The following is a 21,465-nucleotide window of genomic DNA, read 5'->3' as shown; positions in this document are numbered from 1 at the left end:
CTGTTCATTAACTCAAGAATGGAGCAGCTTGGATGTGTTGAGCCTCACCGGTCATTAGATATAGAAGAGAACCTGAAGGAACAGATTGGGAGGCTTCATGTTGGTGAAATATCAACACTTTCCGAGAGCAGTGAGGGCTTTGCAGATTTATTTCTGCTGTGATTTATTGATATGATTGTGTGTCTTCTATTAAACAGGGGCTTGTTACAGGCATGGAAAACAACAGATGCATACTGTTGACTTCATAACACCTTTTTGAATGAAGTTTGCCAGTAGCATGACATCATTCCTATAACCTCAATCTTATAATTACTGTAACTACCAATCAGTCCTGCAAACACCATGCCCAAAAGCCTTTTTCCCTTCCTTTCAATGATGAAGTCACTGTTCAGGGTCAGTTAGCCCATCCGCTGTGGCCTCGTGTGGTGCAGTTTGAATCCCATAAACACTGGTCCCAAGTCAGATTTACTGGCCAGCAGCCCAGGGTATTAATTGGTATTCTACCCATTTTGGTTGGTTCGGGGTCAAGGCCGATGACTAATCAGGTCAGTGCTGATCCACACCCTTTGGTTGGAGCATTACCAACCCCACCTAGCTCACTTGGACCACCACAAGGTCTGGCGTGTGTTTAAGTGTGTGAGTTGAAGGTAGATGGAATACATATGAGCTGGATGGAAACATACTGATATTTTTGGTGCATCTCATTTTCCATGTTTCCTGTGGGGGAGAAAAACAAACTTGCACCTCATTGTTGTTTATTCCCTTCAGATTTTATCGCCACAGGCCAGAGCTGAACCCAGCTGAACACTTGTGCTAATGGGTGAGCTTAGGCATAAACATTGTGATTGTTATTTTTTAACTAGCTAAGTTTGCCACAGGCTGTGTTACAAGGATCACAGTAAAGCAGGTGGGTATGTGGGTGAAACTTCTGGGTGAGCTATGGAAAAGTAAACCTTTGCCTCTCTTGGACAAACCTAGTGCAAAACAAGAGTCCTCTTTTTTGTGTACACATAATGTCCATATATGTGTGAATAGGCAAAGACAGGAGTAAAAAGAAGTTACTTCCTTCATTGTCACTGCCTCCAAAGTAGCTTCACCTGTTGTTCTTCCTCCTTTTCACTGTGTTACAATTCATACACTTTGCCTCTCTAGTGGTTGAATTATCCATACAATGCTAATTGAAAACAGAGTAGGCTGTCAAACAAGCACAGGTTAATGTATAGACTGACTACTGACTGTCCCCATACAGCCTAACCTTTTTACCAGATAACCCCTGCAAATGTATGTATTAAAAAACCTCTGTCATTTTGATTAACTTACCAGCTTCCCCTTCTATTTATATATATTTGTTGTACATTTTCCCCCTATTACTAGGCCCTGTATTTGATTTCCTAAGATTCTTGGCCAGCCAGAATACGCGCACACACACACACACACACACACACACACACACACACACACACAGCTATGGATGTTTGCCGGTGATAATACTTTTGTGGTTCTGTTGAAATTCCCAGATGACCTTCTGGGTCCCTGCACACACACACACACACACACACACACACAGATGCACATCCATTCAAAATGGAAATCTATGTTTTAGATACAGGAAAATGTGTGTGTGCATGTATGTGCACTAACATACACTGTGTGGCAGCACATAAATCAATGGGTGCCTTGCGGCCGTGTGTGTGTGTGTCTGTGTGTGTGTGTGTGTGTGTGTGTGTGTGTAGGTAGTAGTGGTGTGAGGGTAATTGGTGACACCCCGCTCCCTCCAAACTGCCAGCTTTAGTTACACATCAATGAAGGGTGAATAATACATTAGCCAGGGTAGCCCATATTCCTCCTACAAATCCCAAGAGAAAAACAGAGGCATGGAGATGTAGACATGACAACAAAAAATATATGCACTATATATCCTCAATACAGAAAAAAAGATAGTAAAGAAAAGATATTTGACCGAGAGCTCCCAGTTCCCTCTCTAATCTTATTTGTCATCCTCATCATTCAGCAAAACCATGAAACTTCAACTTACCTCACTTCCTGTTTAGATGGAGTCCCTCTCCTCCTCCCTCGTCCTGATGTATGACCAGTGTCTGTCTCTTAGATTTATGCTGCCATTTAGGGGCTTTAAGGACAACAGGACACCTTCAGATGGAAGTGGAGTCAGGCATAAACTCTAAGCCGGTTGGCTGGTTTTTGAGTTTAGTGGACTTGCTGTATATTGTGTGAGGGTCCTTGAGTGTGGATCGGTGATGCAAGTTGTTCTGCAATCATGGTGAGATTATTTAGACATCCATCTCCCTACGACAATGACAGGATGAGTTTCTGTTTGTGTATGTATGTGTTAGGGAAAGATAGAAAGCTTATTTTTTCTGTGTTTATGCCCGGCCTGTGCAGTGTGTGTGTGTGTGTGTGTGTGTGTGTGTGTGAAGCCTCTGCATTTTGGGACTTGTGTCCCTGCCAGTCTGTCTGTCTCAGTGCATGTGTATGTGCATGAATGTGTGTGTATGTGTGTGTTATTAACCGCTGTATGATTTATTCCTTCTTTCTCTGGTGTTGCTGTCTGGGCCCCTCTGTGTGTCATGCCAATGCACAGAGGTCTTTATGTAATTGAAGTGGGCCTCAGAAAGCCCCCTGCCATATGGACCCCAGCAGCCTTGGATGTCTGTCTGTCCATCCGTCAATTTCTTTTAATTGCCCGGAGCCAGGATTCTGTGCAGTGACTATCTATCGAGTGGTTTCTCCATAGGTTAAATACATTAATATCTAATAAGGCTTGGGACCACACCAATCCCTGACCATGAGATTATGCTGAGCTGAGCTGCAGGTAGAGTCTAGATGCTACAGGCTCTAGTCAGACTGTAACATTCTCGATCTTCTCATTGTCTTCCCTATTTTATTCATATAATCTTTTCCCAAATATTCCTCATCCACTTTCTTTTCATACAGTAGAATTCTTCTGACAAGAAGAATAGAATATTTTCTTAAAGCTACCGCTAAAGGTCCCCTTCCACCTTGTTCTTAAGACAAAAAACATAGCATAAGAACCAAAAACAGCCCCTTCATTGTATTGAGATAATTCTGTTGAAAAAATGAAGCTAGAATCATTGTTATTTGCAATATAAAACTAGTTGTTGTTTTGTTTCATAAAGTTAATCTCCCTGTGTTCTATAAAGTTATATCACCAGGTTCCTGGAATCACAGTGTGTTAACACAATGCAAAGTGTATTGTGGAAGCTTGAGATTGCCAATCTTCATGGGAGTGATTTTGTTTATTATGGTAATTATACTAATGTCTTAAAATAAACATGGTAATACAACACCTTGCTCATTTTAAAGCCATACCTCTAGAGTCACATGAAAGTTTTGTTGCATCTGTTGAGAGTGTTATGGCCAATACTCACATTTTCTCATACAGTTGGTTGCTTGCAATGTTGGCCATTGAAGCTTGTCCTTCAGAACTGTTGCACTTACAGGAACCCTCTTTGCAGGAATGTAAGCTAAATGGCTAAAATGTAAATGTAATGTACATGTAAGGTCGAGCAGATATTAGCACCGTCATGGCCATGTTTTAAGCTTTTTATGGAGGCTCCTGAAGCTCTCTCTCTATGCTTCTCTCTTGGCTGGTTCATTACTGGTGCTTAGCTGCTAAAGAGGCAAGTCCATTTGCACAGAGGAGGTCTAACAAGTCAAGTTATTACCGCAGCCAAGTGTGAGATTAATTAACTCAGTGGCGATTAAAAATGCGGGTCCGACAAGATCTCGGTAGAAGCACAGGGAGTGGAAAACGAGAGAGACACAGAGGCTATGTGAGAGAGCCTCCACTCCACAAAACAGATCAACATGATTAATCTCACCCAGCCATTTGTGGGTATGTGGCATTGAAAAACAAAATAGCTATAAATACTAATGATCTCTCCCCTGCACCTCTTACTTTAAGTTAATGATGCCAAATAACAAATAAACACACTTATCTGCCACCACCCGCTTCAGAAATGAAATAAAAGCCTGGTCCCCAAAATAAATATATAACCCCCTTTTACTTATCAATCTGCAGCTGTTTGTCATCATAGACCATTAACTATTGTTCACAGTGCAAAGAATAAAAAAGCCAGACAGAAAAGAGGTTGTACTGTATCCAGCTATCTCATGCAAGAGAGCAGTGCTGCTGCCAAGGTTTCACTGGGTGGAAACATGAACTACTTCACTCCAGAACTCTGAAGCTTCTTAGTTAGATATAGTCAGCAAACACACACCTGCAGTGGGGAAGAGAAGATGGGAGTGGTGGTACGTGTGAAGAAGAAACTCTTTCTAAAGGTATAGACAAAGAAGAAACAGAAGAGAAAAAAGGAAGCATTGATGAGGAAAAAAGAAAGGACAAAACCAGATGACATGCCCAGTTTACTTTGCCCAGTGGTTTATATAACAGCATCTGCTGTGTGAGTGCATCTGGGCCATTGTTCCTGTTAATATTTGCATTTATTGTGTCGTATGGTACTTCAGATTTTAACTGTTTTACATAAAGTGCCACTCCCCACTTTCTTTGTACGTCAGGGTACACAGAAAGAGATACCTATGCTTTTATGTGATCTTTTTGTATATGGGTTTCCGTGGTTGTTAGATAAAGGGTGTGTGTGTGAGAGAGTGTCTCACTCCCACAGGCCCGCAGAGCCCTGACCTGGCGGGTTGCATTCCTGACTTTAACTGCCCTAACCTCCCTTTTGTTCTCCGTGTCTTGACCTGAATGGCTAATGACTGGGCAAGCAGGTAAACTGTAACAAGCCCTCTGCATCCTTAACGAGCTGATGTGAGAAGCTCTGGACTGCCTGTAGGGTTTGCACGTCACCTTTTTGTCCTTATCCTTTCTTTTGAAAAGAGAGCACAGAGGAGTGGAGGTATGAGGATGTGTGGTGGTGGTGAGGATAGAGTGTAATTACTCATCTACTAAAATTCCCCATCTGCAATTTTTTTCTTCCTCTTTTCTCTTTCCCACCCTTCTATGTTTTTTTTCTTTCTAACAGGTAAACGAACATGACTGATGGTGATAATCGACTTGATAATTACCCTCCGACACCTTCATAAATCATCGGTGGTTGCATGATGAGTCAGAATACAGCTTTTAGGCTATGTTAGGCTTGGAATCCACGCTAATAGGATAGTCCCAGTTCCTATTTTGGTTCTGCTTTTTGTTTATCCTGTCTGTGCAAGTTTCCGAGGAGAAGCAGAAAAGAAACAAGCAAACCTCAAAGACTTTTGGTCGCTACCACCACAGTATTTTTTAAACTGTTTTTAAGTAATTGGAAGCCACTGGCATGCGGAAAATGCAGACCGCATTGGGGCTTTGCCCCTTACTGCAGACACACGGGCAGCTGTTCCGGATGTAACAGGAAGTAGCCATCTTTAATTAGATTCAACATAATAAAAAATTTAAAAAAACACAAAATAAAGAGTACGGTCTAGACCTGCTCTATGTGAAAAGTGATGAGATAACTTCCATTGTGATTTGGCACTGTATAAATAAAGTTGATTTGATTTGACAATCATTATATGTTGTACTGGAAGTAAGAAGAAGACGAAGTAAGATGATCTGATATGTTGGCAGATGACTGTATTAGGAGAGACTGTATTAAGAGAAACAATGGCAGAGAGGGAGAGAGTCAGAGAGAGAGAGGGAGAGAGAGTGAGAGAGAGACTCAGTGGCTATTGAAACAGAATGGCAAAGCTGGGTGCTAAGCCCTTTTCTTGTGGTGCTCAGCCATTCAAAAAGCCATGGCTTTTATTCAATGCCCAGTTCCAGCTCTTTCTAGGCTACACCCCCAGTGAACAAACAGGATTTGTGTGTGTGCGTGTGTGTGAGAGTCTTAATAACATGTCTCATTCTCTATTTGTATGTGTGTTGGTGTTATTACTGTTTAAATAACGTATTGTGCATAATGTGTATGCATTAGCATTATGTAAGTGTACAGTAAGGGTTTGTGTTTCTATGTGATTGAGTTCTGTTTGTTGAGTCAGCCACTGCTGACACAAAATTGTCTGAAACCTGCTATTAGAGCTGTGAGGTAACTGCTCACAATCTGGCTGCACAGGCAGCACAATAGCCCACCTCCCATTGAACAAAAGTGTGTGTGCATTTGTGCATGTTTATGCCTCTAGTGCCTTTGAGACACTCAAATAATCACCAGCTTCTACCCATACAGGCGAATACTCATTCATTCACACAGGTGAGTGTGTGAACTCACACACAAACACCTTACTCTGCACCAATGAAATGTTTCCATTAAAATTCACACATGGCTCCCCAAGGACATGTTGCTGCTATCACATTCTCATGCGCTGTACTTGGTCCAGGAATCTGTGCTTCTATCTACTACGCAGTCTGGTGCCTGAGCTATCGAGCTGTTATGAATGGACACCCTGGTTGGCACAGGGGCACTGGAGCAGAGAGGGAGCAAACAAGGAAAGTAGAGGAGGGGAAAGGACAGAAAAGGACTAGAGAGGAGAAGAACAGAGAAAATGACAGCAGCGAAGTAGACGAGGGCTCCCTGGGCTGCAGTCAGGCAATGAGCAAAAACAGTTCCCATCAGGCTACATGTTAAACACAGACACTTCAGGTGAATACACAAAGACACAGGACATTGTAGACATCTACACGCACATTCTCACACATAGTCTCTGAAGGCCGCTGCATGTCAGCATGCCAAAAACACAGTGGCAATGAAAGAAGCGCAGGGGCTTTGGGGAATACAAGAGAGCGTGTACCAGCTCTCTTCTGTGTTCTCTTCTTCCTCATGCTCCCCTTTGTTACCTTATTGCCCCCCCCCTTGCCTTTCATTCCCATCTCTTTTTCTGCCTTTCTCCCCCTCTCTCTTTGCCTTTACTTTGAATATCTCCTCTTTTCTTTTGCACTCCCTTCTCTTCCTCCCTGCTTCTCTCCCCCTGTCTTTTCTTGGCTCCTTCTCTTCTCCTTTCTCTCCTTCAGCTTTTACTGAAATCTATGGAGACTTACAAGCAGTGTTGGTATAAATGAGTGTGTACTGGATGACTGTTTTTTATCATAAGCAGCCACACCCAAAGCTGGGAATCTCTCGTTTTTCTTTTTTTCTCTCTTTCTTTCTCTCTCCATTCATCTCTCCCTTGCTTATCTTATTAAATAAAGCCATATGCAATAGTTATTTCCTTTGTGCTGTATCAGGCTGGGAAGCAATGTATTGGAAATGTAGAAGCCTGTTGGCACATACAGGTTCATTCTTCATTGCCTTTTGTATCTGGCGTGGATGTTTTAATTTTACTGTGAACAGTCAGTCAGATTTACCCTGGTCTCTGATCCAGAGTGACTTACAATTACTGAGCAGTGTTGTTTTCTTTCTCAAGGACATTTTAGCTGTCTATTGATGGACACGCACTGACCTTGGCAAACAAACCTGTGATACTTCATTTCCAGCACAATTTCTCTAACCACAAAGGTAACAAGTTTTATTTTGTCCTCACAAAAGGACATGTAGAATGTGATTAGGGTCGTTGAAGGTGAAGTATAAGGGCAAATGTTGGCTGCCAAAACCCCACTGGCAGACTTGATATGCTAAATGTGACTGGGATGGGGTTAGCAAGTCCTGACACTCTCCTGTCACAATGTTAGCCTGCAGCACTAATGCCCAAAATCCCTCAGAGAGGCAGAGGCGCCAGGTGAATTTCTGCTCACAGACAGACACACGCAGACTCACACAACACCCTGGATGCTGTCTTCCTTGAATGTAGATAGATAGATAGATAGATAGATAGATGCAGTCCATTTATTAGCGACTATGCTGCCTATCATGATTGTTATCAGGGCTGCAAACTAGTGCTATCCATCAGAACCGTCCGCAGGTTTGGCCAAACAAATCAAAATCAAATAACATTGGCACTGCTTTATCTCATCAAGTAGATTACAAGAGATTACAAGAGAAACATTTTTTTTTTTTGCACAGTAGACAATGTTCTTTATCTAAAGTGACCTTTTTCTACTTTTCTACTTTTACTTTCTGTACTGCATTGTCTGCAGAACAGTGCAGTCAGAATTTTACCTCTCTTTCTACTGAGGAGCCCTTTGATCCCCTACATCCCTGGACCAAAATGCACTGCTGAAAACCATCCCCAAATAAATGACAGAGAACATAGGTTTTACTGTATATGTTATACATAAGTGTGGTTGAAAGATAATAAGGGAATAAGGTAATAGTGGAGTTGACGTTAGGAGGCATGTTTCCTGCTTGTTATTTTGGTATGTGTCAAAGAAGTCTTTTTATAGAAGTTTGATATGTGCACCTGGGCTACATGTGTTCATGTGTGCGTGGTGTATTTGTTTGTCTTTCATCTACGTGACAGACCAGTAAATCAATCACAGCTTGCTGAGGTTGCAGTTGCACTACATTGTGTTTTAAATATGAATCGTATTCCAGGTATTGCTGCCCCCCCAGGGAGCGTGAGGTGAAACGGAATGAAATCAACAGCTGTAGTGACAGCCAAATTACTCTGTCTCGCTTCCTTTCTCGCTCTGACTAATACAAACATACGCACACGCACAAATACCCACAAAATTCGACAAGGAGATCCATATTTCCATATGCAGATCCTCAGGGTGAAGGCGAACCTGCTCCTCGCTTGCTTGTTTGCATTTTTCAGTTGCAGTTGGCTGAGTCATTCACCAGGAAATCAGATGATGGCATCTAGACGTCTCACGCAGAGGCACACACTGCACAAGCCACCCTGTGCTTGGATTCAGCAATTCTAATTCAGAGTTATGCTAAAACAGTGTTTACTGTCAGTGTTTGATGTTGAATTTTATTGGGTGGGGGGTGGGGGAGGGGGATTGAAACCCAGACTGAATTATGAAATGTTGTAAAATATAAAGAAAGAAAAGTGGAGAATTTCCAGGAGGGGTAGTAAGTGAAAAATTGCTTCATTTATGGCAAAGATTGAGGCAAGAGTTTCCATGTTGGGTGATGTAAACATCCCATGTTCCTTCAGAAATCTGGTCCTCTGCCCATTTCCTGGAGGTGGTTAAAACACAGGCAGACCTGATGCCCTTAACATAATCATTTGCAAATGAGGAACATGCCTTTCCAAAACAAGATGTGAAACCTTACAAAAGGATTGCTGGAAACTATACATGGTAGTTTCTTCATTCATTGTAGAACTTTTGTTGATTTTTCTGATAAAAAACCCAAAATGTGAAGTGGAGTTTTGCAGTGAAAATCCCCTAATTTATAGTAAATGCAGGATGACGTCAGCATCAAATATGTGGCCTCTCGCTTAGTTTCCAGTGAGAGGTGAGTTAAAGCACCAGATGCCCTAATTAGATTCCAGATGACAAGGCCAAACATTTCAGTGTTGTAAATCAGCATGGGCTGGGATGACTCCTTCTAAGGAATATTTCATTAGGGAATGAAGCCCAGTAAACTTTATATCACACAGTGCAGCATGACTGTAAAAAGACAAACCTACAACCAAAAATCAAAGGCAGTGAAGTCTTCTCAGAAAGGCTCAGAACTCTGTTATTAAGTCACAACAGTCAGCATCGGCAGTGAGAGCAGTACACATGTGAAGATAATTAAGCACGTGTTCAGTAAAGGGGCAGGTAGGGACATAAAGATAAATGTGGAATGCTATTCATTCAATTCAATTCAGAAACACTTAATTTATCCCCAAGGGGCAATTTCTGAGGCAGGCATAGTAAAAAAGAACATATAAACATGACATATAAGACAATACATGATTGACAAGCAGTGACAACGTGGCAGAGTACACAAATACAGTACAGAACAGTGACAATGCATGACAAACAGCAGTGGCCATGTTCATGAGTTTTTCAGTTTATAAGTTTTTCAGCCAAGATGTGGGGTTGCAGAGCGGTGAAGGCGACATGAGAAGTCTGCAAATAGGAGCTGAGCTGATGTGTTTGGGCCCTTTAGGTGTTTATGGATGATGTCCAGTATGAAAAGTTTGGCAACGTCGATCGCTCTCTTGGCGCAATACGCAAACTGAAGAGGGTCCATCTGTGCGGCTGTGACGTTAGTGATGTGGCTTTTCACGATCTTCTCAAAAGCCTGCATGACGAGGGTTGGTGGGTTATGGACGGTGAACAAAAGCTTTCACATACCCTTCTGAGAGCAAAATGTTAAGTGCAGCTCTCACAGTATGGGAAATGAAGCGGTAACTAAAAGGTTGCAGGTTCAAAGCTAGCTCAAGTATTTAGCTGAAAACATGTCAGTCAGCTGTAAGTTAAACTGTGGTGATGTTGTTACATCACTATTTTCATTTGCAAGTAACAATGACAACATTTTTTGTTTATTAGATCAAGGTACAGTACCACAAGTGGAGATAGCACTTGTGGTGAAATGCAGACACACACACTATTGAGGATTCACATTGAACCTTTCCAGAATTGCATTTTGAAGGCAATCTAAAGTGCTTGTGTCAGAGAGCAAGTAGCCAATAAAACAAGTGCTAATAGTTCAACCCCAACTGTGAATGTGTGTGTTTGCGTGTGTATGTGTGTTATGTTGTCACTACTGTTGATGAAGGGGCTGTGACTTATTCAATAGCAACCGAACACAGAGCCATTCAATGAACCCACGGGACAATGCAGACAGCTGTGAATGCCGGGTCTCGGGCAGGGTGAGGGGTTGGGTGGTTAACTAAGAAGCTGGGGAAAAGAAGGGAGAGAATGTGTGCATTCACACATACACACACACACACACACACACACGTACACACTCACACAAACATATACAATACGCTAGCAGGGAAAAGGAGTTTCAGGGTAAGCTGCAGTTGGTGGCTGGTATTAAAGCACCCAATCATAAGAGGTGCAATGGTAAAAGCCACAGTGACAATGCAAAACACAAAGCATAAGCTCGAGTTTCAACCACTCACATTTACACATACATCAATGACTCAAACAGGCACACGAACGATCACTCATACTCAAAATACAGCATACGGCAAAAAGCTGGCTTCCTAACACTAAACATACAAACACACACACTCATTTAACACACATGCTGATGCACATGTATTCACACACACAGAGGGGGCACACCTGGTTTTGTAGACAGCTGCCCTTAGGGCTACCTGTTCGTCAGATCCTCTGTGCTTTGTAATTAGAGGGTTAGTGAGAGAAGGGGATAGGGAGGGGTAGAGAGAGAAAGAGAGAGAGATGAGAGAAAGACAGGGGGAGTAACAGAGAAAGAAAAGAAGGAAGGGGGTAAAGACAAAGAGGCCCATTCCATCGGCAGTACAGGAACTAGACTAGACTTCATGAGCCCTTGAAAAAGGCAATACCGTGTGTGTAGCACACACACCCACACTCAGACACACACATATATGTAATTTCAAATAGCAGCTGCAATAGCTCACAATGTCCTCCTTTGCCACGATCAAAGCTCTTTCTTTTTCCATTTCAACTGCTTTGCTCTGTTCTGCTCTGCTGTGCTCCCTCAAAGCCTCTGAAAGAAAAGAACATCGTTGTGTTTGTTTTTGTTTATTTATCACAAAGTCCCAGCGTCATCAGGCAAGAAAAAAAAAGGAAAAGAAAGGCACGCTGTTACAACTCAAATAGTACTCTGCCCCAAGGTATCTTTTGACGAGGGGAAAATAATTGAGGGCAGGGGCCCAGTGACAAATGCACAGGGCAAAGATGTTCATTAGACTTCCCCACAGGGAGAGATGATACAAGAGTTAGAGGCTGGAGAAAAAAAATAAGAGACAAGACAGAGAAAGGTAGAAAGAGAGCTTATTTGCTAGGCATCGACAGTGTAACCCTGTTAGCACACACACACAAGACAAACCTCTTGTGTGACAGCCATTGTGGGTTGACTGACAGTGATTGGCGGGGTGAAGTATGTGTGTGTATGTGTATGTGTGCTGATGGGGGGAAGGTTTGTCATGGGAGGCAAGTCCGTTCAGGAATTCCACAGAGGAATCACCTCCTTGGCCTGTCCATGTCACAGCAACCAATTACCGTGACCGTGAGTGTGTGTGGGTGCTGAAGGGGAGGTCTCGCCATAAAATGGAGGGGACTTCTCCTAATCATCGCACTCTGGCCCTGCACAAAGGCAAAAAGGCTGCTTGGACAATTTGAATTTGAATAGTAACTCTCCTCCTGCTCTCTTTTTTCTGTCTCTCTCTTCCTCTTTCTCTGCCACAGCTTCGCATTGGGTGACAAAAGCGGAGCCAACAAAGATAGCACACAAAGCAATCAGGCTAATAGCGCTAATAAGTTGAGCGTGGGGTCCTCGCTCTCAATGTTGACACATTTCACTGTTTCTGTGGCTAAACAGAGGCTCAAGTGTTTGGCAACCAGACGGCATAGTATTTTAATGGAGTGGCTACCCCATGCCAGGTTGCCATGTGCTTCGTCTGTTTGACTGTAGAAGAACACAACAAAAGCAACTTGGGAGAAGATAATTAACTAGTGGAGAAACCCGAAGGGAAGGAATTCGGGGAAGGAGTCATTAGGGGGTTTTGAAGGCTTTTTTCATTACTTTTTCTGGCTGAAAACTAAATCCTGTTGTCATCATTAATATAACAGTTAATGTTATCATGAGGAGACGCCATTTTGTCTTGCACGCATAGCAGAAAATGAAGCTAACAGGAAGCGATCATGTTGACAAACAGCTTTTGGTTAATGTTTTTCTTCCCTGTCTGATACATGCATATCTCCAAGGTTGTTGAAACATTTTTTTTAGCTCCCACAGGGTTTGGTTCAGTTATCTTTTAGTTGTCATCTGGAGAGGTCACACTAACAAAGACTAGCATGCTAAAATGCTCAAAGTAGTCGCGGCAAGATCCAAGTTAAATCCCTCACCTGTCTGCTCCTTGCAACCCGGGGACTTAGCCCTGTGAAACGACTACACATTCCTCTCTCTCAATAATAGTCTTTCTTCCCCTTTCCTCCTTCAGTCCTTCTCTTTTTTTCTCTCTTTTAAGAAGTCTGCCTTTTGGAACAAAGAAATATTTTAAGAGGCTTGTAACTCTGGGTGCTGTGTGTGTTTATGTGCGTGCGTGTGATTGCGTGTGTGTGTGTATTGGATGCGGCCATAGGGACGAATGCTTCAGTGCCCTCCCCTGTTATTAGGCCTGCCCTGTCATTACAGGATTAGAGTGTAGGGGTTGGCTTTGCATGTGTGCATGTATGTGTGTGTGTGTGCACACGTGTATTTGCCTACATATGATCTCTCCAGGCCTATTTCTATTTCTGCAATTTTTCTCACACAATCAGAGCATGCAGAGAAAACAAATGTCACTGCCATTTTTTTCCCCCCATGTTTGTTATGCTAATCCCAGGTGCATTTGACCTCTATCATAAATAACACTTTACCTCAGGTTACTCAAACAGTGACTCGCTAATTGAATAGTCTTCGTAAGCGGTAGGAGGTTGAAAAACATTCCCCTGTACACCGTAAATCACATCCATCACAGCGGAGCGTGAAAAGCCAAGCTCAGATCTAGAGATTTGCAAAAGGGAGGATGGAAGACAAAGAGGAAAAAGACAAATGAAAAAAAGAGGTCAGACCTATCACTCCCCAGTGAAGGTAAGAGAGAGAGAAAGCATTGAGAGAAAGCGAGGGGTAAAAAAGGTGATGAATGAAAAGAAAGAGATGGCGAAAGAGAAAAATGGAAAATTATAGCCATCATTTCACAGGGATGATGAGAAAAAGTGGAATAAGAAAAAAGTGAGTGTGTGCAAGGAATATGGATTAACCAACCTTGCATCTGTATCCTAATCCAGTGCTACCTCCTACATCCGCATGCTTCACTCTCAATCTCTCTCTGTGTTTCACACCAGTAAATTTGCATGTTCATTTGCCTAATTTACTCTGTTTGCTCTCCCCCCCCCCCCCCCCAACCCACAATCTTTTCTTCTCTCATTTTATACCGCAAGGATTTGAAAGTGCAAAGTGAAACGTATAGCACTAAAAGGCAAACAAGAGCACTTGTCTGTGTACAGGGGAGGGTCTTATAGTCACACTGGGGTTGTTTCTCTCTCAACTCGTCCTTCTGGTTTTCTTGCTGCCTATTTTTCTTTTCTTTTTCTCAGGCAGGCCCATTAGGCAAACCGCCAGCATGTACTTAGAAGCTTTCAGAGGTTGTTTGCTTTAAAAAAATACCTTTCTTTCTTTTTTCCATCTTACTTTGCCTATCATTCTTTATCATCTATATAGCACGAGTTTGTTGTTTTGCGGCACAGAAACGGTTTCTTTGTGCACGGGTATACAACACTATATAAACTTTCTGGTTTGTTTTGTTTCTTTCGTTGTGTGTGTGTGTGTGTGTGTTTTTTCTGTGACTTTGCATGTGTCTGAATTTGCTGTACGGTCATGAATATTGCAGTGCACTTCTATTGTCCTATGTGTGATGCACACACATACGCACACACACACACACACATAAACATTGTGTGCACGGACGAATGAGCATAACAGTCACCAGTACGCACATGCATACACACAGACAGGGAGGGAGCGGCCAGGTTAGGTCGGGGTCATCCAGTGCTTTTGCTCTGGCCCATTGACTCAGGATTGGTGCTCCACTTTGGGCACAATACAGGGCTTTGCACCAAATACACATGCACACACACACCCTCCCACGCAGACACATACACACAGTCATGCGCACGCACAAGCTCAGGCCTGGTTACTTTAAACAATACAGATGCATCGAGAAGGGAAGGGTTACTGCTGCACACGCACTCCCGAATGATCCACTGTCTAAACCACTGAGTCAGACTGCACAGGTGTGTGTTTGTGTGTGTGTGTTTTGCATATCCCTCTTTCTGTTCTCCACATCTCGTTCTTTCTCCCTCTCCCTCATGCCTCCCCCTCCTCTTCCCTCTCTTACTCTCCGCGTCTGTCATTGTGCTTCACCGTGTTGTCATTTTCAGCGAGGTCAGCTCTAATGACAAGCCGACATAGGGTTCACACGGCTCAGTCATAATAATAAACACCAGGCAGCGGAGGTGTATCATTTCCACCACACCAGTTTACCTACCTGTGTAGCTATCGGTAACAGGTCCCAAATCACACGCTGTCACGGTATGAGTCAGGGGAAGCCCTGCAGCTAATATGCAGTGACACAGTTTCTGAGATGAAAACACTAGTAGGCCCTTATTTGCTCAAGTGACAAATGTAGCTCATTGCATCTGGTTACAAAGAGAGCTCTCAGCAAAAACAGACTGCATTCATGATTGGTTTTAAAGCATTTCAGCACAGATAATATTAGAGACTGACAGGAGAGAGTGGGAGAGAATGGTTTGTGACAAAGATTGTGAGCCAGATTTGACCCTGTGGGGCTGTGAGTATATGTTATTCACTTCTGCTCCCAGAACCACTCCTAGAGAGACAGTTCTCACAGTGTGAACTGGCTCACAGTACCAGACCATATCGCCTGAGGGGAAAAAGCTAAAGAAATCTGATTGTATGTGCTTTTTTGCACAGGAAGATACCTTCCTCTCTCTGTTACCTTTGGAAGTCATATTTCCTCACCAGTGTAATAGGCGCATAGTCATGTCAAAGACACTGTCACTCAAAGCATGTGGGGGTGGAATTCAATGGGAATTCCCAGCTGTAGGTGCACTCCATCCCTACAGAGCTAGACATAATTCACATGGGGTCTTGAGGAGTTTGAGGGTGTTTGGGTTTGTCACCGCTGGTGCTCCCGAATGCAGCAGTGGAGGCAGCAGGTATTTGGAGAACAGATGGTGAAATCCTGGGGTTATACTCTTTTACTTTGCTACCAAGTCCTGTTTCCTGTCAGATTACCTGAAAAAAAGATGAAAGAGTTAGAGAAAAACTCAGAGATGGTGGTAGAGCAGCAAAGTGAGCTGAGAGACTTCTTCAGGTTTATCCCCTGCAACCGTGTATAGGAAAATGAAAAAGGAGAGACAGGAAAAAATCTCGCACTTCCTTCCATGACCGGGGACAGTGCAAGCTCACTTTCGAGCAGTGCCGTTTCATCATCTTTTACTATCTTGTAGAACAGCACAGCGGTTGAGATAATAACGGTGGCTGCATACTGCGCCTTGAGCGCCAGGTAGTAAAAGACTCGACATTTATAGTCTTCCTTCCCTGCTCTCACAAAGCCGGCACCTTTGCCAGTAGAAACAAGAGAGTGGAAAGTGGAGAGGAGAGAAGGGATTTGCAGGAGAGATCCCTGTCCACCATTTTGTGTGTTGACTGTATATAATGTGTGTTTGTCTGTGTGTGCCAAAAGACGGGCATAAAAATCTATATAAGTTCAAGTATTGACAGAAAGTGAAACCAATTGAAGCAGATCGACCCCCGTTCTGGTCAAGAGCTCCTCTTTTGTGACACCTAACTTTATTACCCCCTTCTCCATTCAAGCCTTCTGTTGGGTTATATATCATGTGGAGTTTTACAACCTGTTACTCACTGTATGTGTGTGTGTGTTATGAAGTGTGTGTGTGTGTGTGTGTGTCGCAGCGCCCTGTGGGAAGCGGAACCGTTTCATAGTGAAACTCACCGTTGTTTCCTTTCCTTGTATAAAAGCAAACGTCTAATTGAGACTAATTAGCTAGACAAGGATCCGCCATAAAATGTCACACAATGCTTCACTGATCACCCACCTAGATCTCTGTCTCACTCTCCCGCTGTCTGCAGGTCTTCCTGTCACACCCACACGCCCACACACACACACACACACACACACACACACACACACCGTACTTCTTTGTCTAATTAAATCTAATATTGCTCTGAGCTCAGTTAGTCACCCAGCTATCTGAGAGCAACTATGGTCAAAGCGGCAATCTTATCTCAGATTTTATGATTTTATTGTTGTGAAATAATTGAAAGTTCCATTGATCTCCTATCTGTTCCTCTTTGTCTGACCTGGTTAGTTTTTTTTTCTTTTTCTGTTTACAGAGACGCTGATGGACACGAAGTGGGCCACGACAGAATTAGCCTGGACTGCGCACCCTGAGACAGGGGTGAGTTTACTGTGCAGTGTATATGTGTGTTTGTGTGTGTGTGTTTATGAGGAGTAAAATTGATTAAATAAATAATAGGGACACAGATGGTGAAAAAGAAGAAAGTACTGTGTACCCAACATATTTGCTGTTGAATTTTTTTTAGACAGTATCTATGACTCTAAACCTTGTTTGTATTCAAGGGATATATTCTGTGTTAAGTGTATGTGTGCGTGTGTGTGTGTGCGTCTATGTGTGTGTGTGCACAGTTGTGCCTCTACATACAGTATTTCTGCATGCCTCTTTGAAGTTGAACAGTCCTGTACACCTTCATCAGCAAATCACTCAACAGGATATGTTTTAGCATTCAACAGGATGCGCTTTTTAGCTAGAAGAAAACGATACATTGCAATCCAATTTCACTGGCCCGCCCAGTCACAGATATTCCCTTCCCCTTGCCTCAGTGCACATAAAACATGTGAAAAACGTCAGTTTCCTCATTAGCTAAGCTCTAAACATTGAAATATCTCTTGGCGTTGACCCGTTGCATGTCTAGGCTTCCAAATCTACCACACACAAAGTGCCAGTGACAGGCTCATCTTGCTTTCCCATGTGGTGTCCACAATGGGCTAAGAGGAGCAAAAAGAGTCTTGACCCCTCCTCAGCTATACTTCAAAGACTGCCAGCACTCCTCCCCTTGCCTTTGTGTGGCCCTCTGACTTGGCCCTTGTGTTTTGAAAGGTGGGCCCCCATTTTTTATATTTTGTTTGTACCCCAACACACTGGCAGGGAGATTCCACCCCAGCTGTTCGAAGTCACCCACCCTCCTTATTCTCCCCTTCTTTTACTTCCAAGTAACTAAGCACTAATGAAGCCAGACACACTAGCCACCTCAGCTGCAACAATCAGTAGGGCAAACCTCCTCACAGCCTTTCATGCCCTCCTTCCCTCCTCCCATCCGTCCATCTTCCCCCCCCTCAACCCTCATCAAGCTACAATGCGGCAGCAATGCTCCCACCGGTCCTATGCAAAACAACATAAGATCCTAAAAAAACCCTCCCCATTTCTTTTCCAACCAAACCCGCAACAGATGCTCCTTTTTAAGAGATACGTACAGTGGAGAGCCTTCTGCACTCCAGATTTCCCACATTACCAACCGAAAAGACTGGAGATAAATTTCTCCCATGCCTTCTTTGTTTTTATTTTGCAGCAGAATGTGCCACAGACGGTGAATGTCGTTGAGTTATCTTTCCCTCTTTATATTTTTCCTCCTTTTATTTTTCTCTTACACAAAAAAAAAATCAATCCTCACCGTTGTCTTGCTTGTGTCTTTATGCACAATGTTTTGTACGTGTGTTTATTTGTATACCTTTGCTGTCTTGCAACGGGAACGTTGCAGCCTGTTTTTGTTACGGGTGACGAGTGTTTAAGAGGAGTCGATACGGTGTCTGAGAGGACAAACAAAGCAACATACTGAGAGAGCTGGAAAGGAAAGGAGGGGAAGAGCGGAGAGACTGAGATTAAGTAAAATCCAGAGAAATGTCCCTACAGATAGAGGGAGACAGCATGTAAGAGAAAAAAAATCAGTTTCTAAGAAAAAAAAAAAAAATCTTAGAAATAGGCCCACTCACAAACAGACTACACACTCCTAGGGATGCTGTCCAGCCAAGTCTGAGTCACAGCATCTCTGTCTCGTTTCACAGTGTTGCACAACACATAGACGGAGACAAAAAGCTACACAGACAAAATATAAGCTGTGTGCATTTGTGACAGTGAATCAGAGACAACAGGCATAAAAGTGCCACTATTAATGGCACCATGCTTGGTCTAAAAGCTAGGTGCAAAAGCAATTCATGTGGGAGTGAACACGCATTTAAATATTTATATGTGCGAGGCAGTTGTGTGTGTACGTGTGTGTACATGTTTTCTCTCACTTCACTCTTTCACTGTCTGCATTTTGGTATGTGGATTTATAATTTTCACAGTCTGCCCCTGTCTATATTGCCTGTAGCATCTGTACATCAAGCATGTCTGTGTCTATGTATGTCTCTCTATATGGTGAGTGTGTGTGTGTGTGTGTGTTTGTCAATGTACTGTATCATTTATTCTCCAAAACAGATGGTAGATGAAGGGGGAATTCCGCTCCATAGCAGGGCTCTCTTGAGATCTAGAATGACACCAAAGAACAATATTAACAATATACCAAATGCTATTGCTAGTATATCACTTTCTGCTGCACAAACCTTCAGCATGCCAAAATATGTCATGAACAAGCTAAAATATCCTCAAAATTAGCCTTGGAGAGCTTATTCATGCTAACAACAACAAACTGATTACAATAAATGCATGCTACAGCATTTAATCTAATGCCCAAAGTTAATAATACTAGTTTATCTAAATTGTCATCAAGGTTACTAATATTTAAAGGGATGGTCCACCCAAAACCTATCTTTGTATCAAACTCTCATGCCCTGGTATGAAAGTTTGTAGTTTCCTCAAGCACAGAGAAAGTGTTACAATAGTTACAATAGTGTTAACAATGGAACAAAAAAAATATCAACATTTTCATAGAAACTTATTAAAGCTCTCACACTGCACTGGAATATATGTCTATCAGTATTCCTAGTGTGTTTCTAACAGACATACCTTTGCCAAAATATTGTGAAATATGTTTCTACTACTGGAGCTTAAGACCTTCAAGGAGGGCGATAGTGCGTCACCAATGCATTCTTCATTGTCACCTGAAAGTAAAATTTAAAGTTTTGATTGGAAAGGACAAGAGAAAATGGAGTGGATCGCAAATCTTGCATAACAATTCATCTTGTTTGAAATCGATGCCAAGAAACTCGACCCTTTTTCACATGACCTACTTAATTCATTCAGGCTTGGTTAGCAGGCACTGAAAGTGTTTAGCCACTGGTGCGTGTCTCGCGGGGATGACCTCTCTCTAAACACACACACATACACAAACAGACACACATAACTACATTTCTCACAGACATGCAGACTAAGTGCACGTTCAGGCAGACTCACACAAGCACACTTACACAAACATACATTCAAACACACACACGCACGCGCAGACACACACACCCACAAACACTTGGCTATTTCGCTCTTTTGCAGTGGATGATTTATTACACTGAACTAAATATCCATTGACACTTCATGCTTTTAGCCATCCCATTGACCCGGCTGGTGATTATCGATTCCCTCTGGTCGCTTCCTCCTTCTCCTTACCTCTTGTTGGGCCATCGTTTAATGCCACGGCCGAGCTACGCCCATTCTCCCTCTCTCCCTCATGGCCTCTGGGGTCTCGGATGAATAGCCTTGTCTCCATCACATCCATATCACGGCCTTAATTAAGATGCTCAGAGCTCAGATGGAAACAACTGGCTCTGGAGAACAAATTGGTGCCTTTCCAGAGTTTCAAATGTTCTCAGGCAAACTTCTGTCCCTTGAGTGCAACCATAGACATTTAATTTTGATATAGATGAGTCTTAGCATTTAAGAATTAAGTATTTTATTCTTGTAGGACAGCGTGGGGGCTGAGTGATTAAAAAGACCATCCTGTAATTAGAGGGTCACAGGTTCAATCTCATGGATTTAGATAGCAAGTCCAATGACAGCCATGTGAGGTATATGGTGAGCAATGTTCTTCATCTCTTATGATAAGAGTTTTAGCTAAAGCTGCACTCTAACTTTTATCCCTTTGTCTAGTTTTATTCTGTTATATTCAATTTTCCTCTTCATTGTTTTTTTAAATGTTTTAATGGACTCCAATGCCTTGTGCAAAACACTTTGAATTGCCCTTGTATTTGAAAGGTGCCATGCAAATAAAATTGCTAGGCCTTGGCTTGGCTTGAAAAAATAAATGCACTCTGTCTGATCAGAAAGGGGAGTATATCCCTCAACACACACACACACACACACACACACACACACACACACACACACACACACACACAAACAGATATACTATACACACAAGAAGCCCTATTTGAAGTGAGATGATTTAATTGTGGTGTCGTCATTCGAGATTGAAAATGCATTAGATTACAGTGTCTCTCTCTAAAGCTTTTACAGTCTAGTTTGCTTGCACTCATTTAATGAAGCTGGTAATCAAAGTTTAGAAAATTTAATCCAATTTTATCCTCAGTAATTTACCCCCTGGGTACTGTAGTAGCATTGAAAGATGTAGAGGAGTGTAAAAACAGAAAAGCATGAAGGTTAACCAGAGCCTTTTCCCCGTCTTTATTAGAGGACATTGTGATCATTGCTCAATAATTAAAGCGTAATTGGTTGCGAAGCAATGTGGCTGTTACTTCCAAACAGATATGAGGTAAACATGCTGTGGTGGCTCTGTGGTGAGGAGGTGACAGGTTGCTGTAATTGTGATGAATTTGCAGCCCTTGTCCCTGGCTTTTCGCTACACTAACCTGAGATAAAAGGCGTAGCATGGCAAAGGCAAGAGAATATAACTGAAAATACCCAAA

General features: G+C 42.6%; 1 protein-coding gene across 10 annotated transcripts in view; it reads left to right on the top strand.

The window, feature by feature from the left end:
* The window catches only part of LOC137187670 (ephrin type-B receptor 3-like), a 62,737-nt gene that overhangs the window by 13,946 nt on the left and 27,326 nt on the right, over positions 1-21,465 (top strand). For all 10 annotated transcript variants that reach the window (XM_067596748.1, XM_067596747.1, XM_067596749.1 and 7 more), the window contains exon 2: positions 16,926-16,990. In XM_067596748.1, the coding sequence (XP_067452849.1) occupies positions 16,926-16,990 (65 nt within the window). The remainder of the gene's footprint in view (positions 1-16,925; positions 16,991-21,465) is intronic.

Source organism: Thunnus thynnus, chromosome 8 (genome assembly GCF_963924715.1).
Source record: "Thunnus thynnus chromosome 8, fThuThy2.1, whole genome shotgun sequence".
Taxonomy (NCBI): domain Eukaryota; kingdom Metazoa; phylum Chordata; class Actinopteri; order Scombriformes; family Scombridae; genus Thunnus; species Thunnus thynnus.
This window is presented reverse-complemented; position numbering and strand designations above follow the sequence as displayed.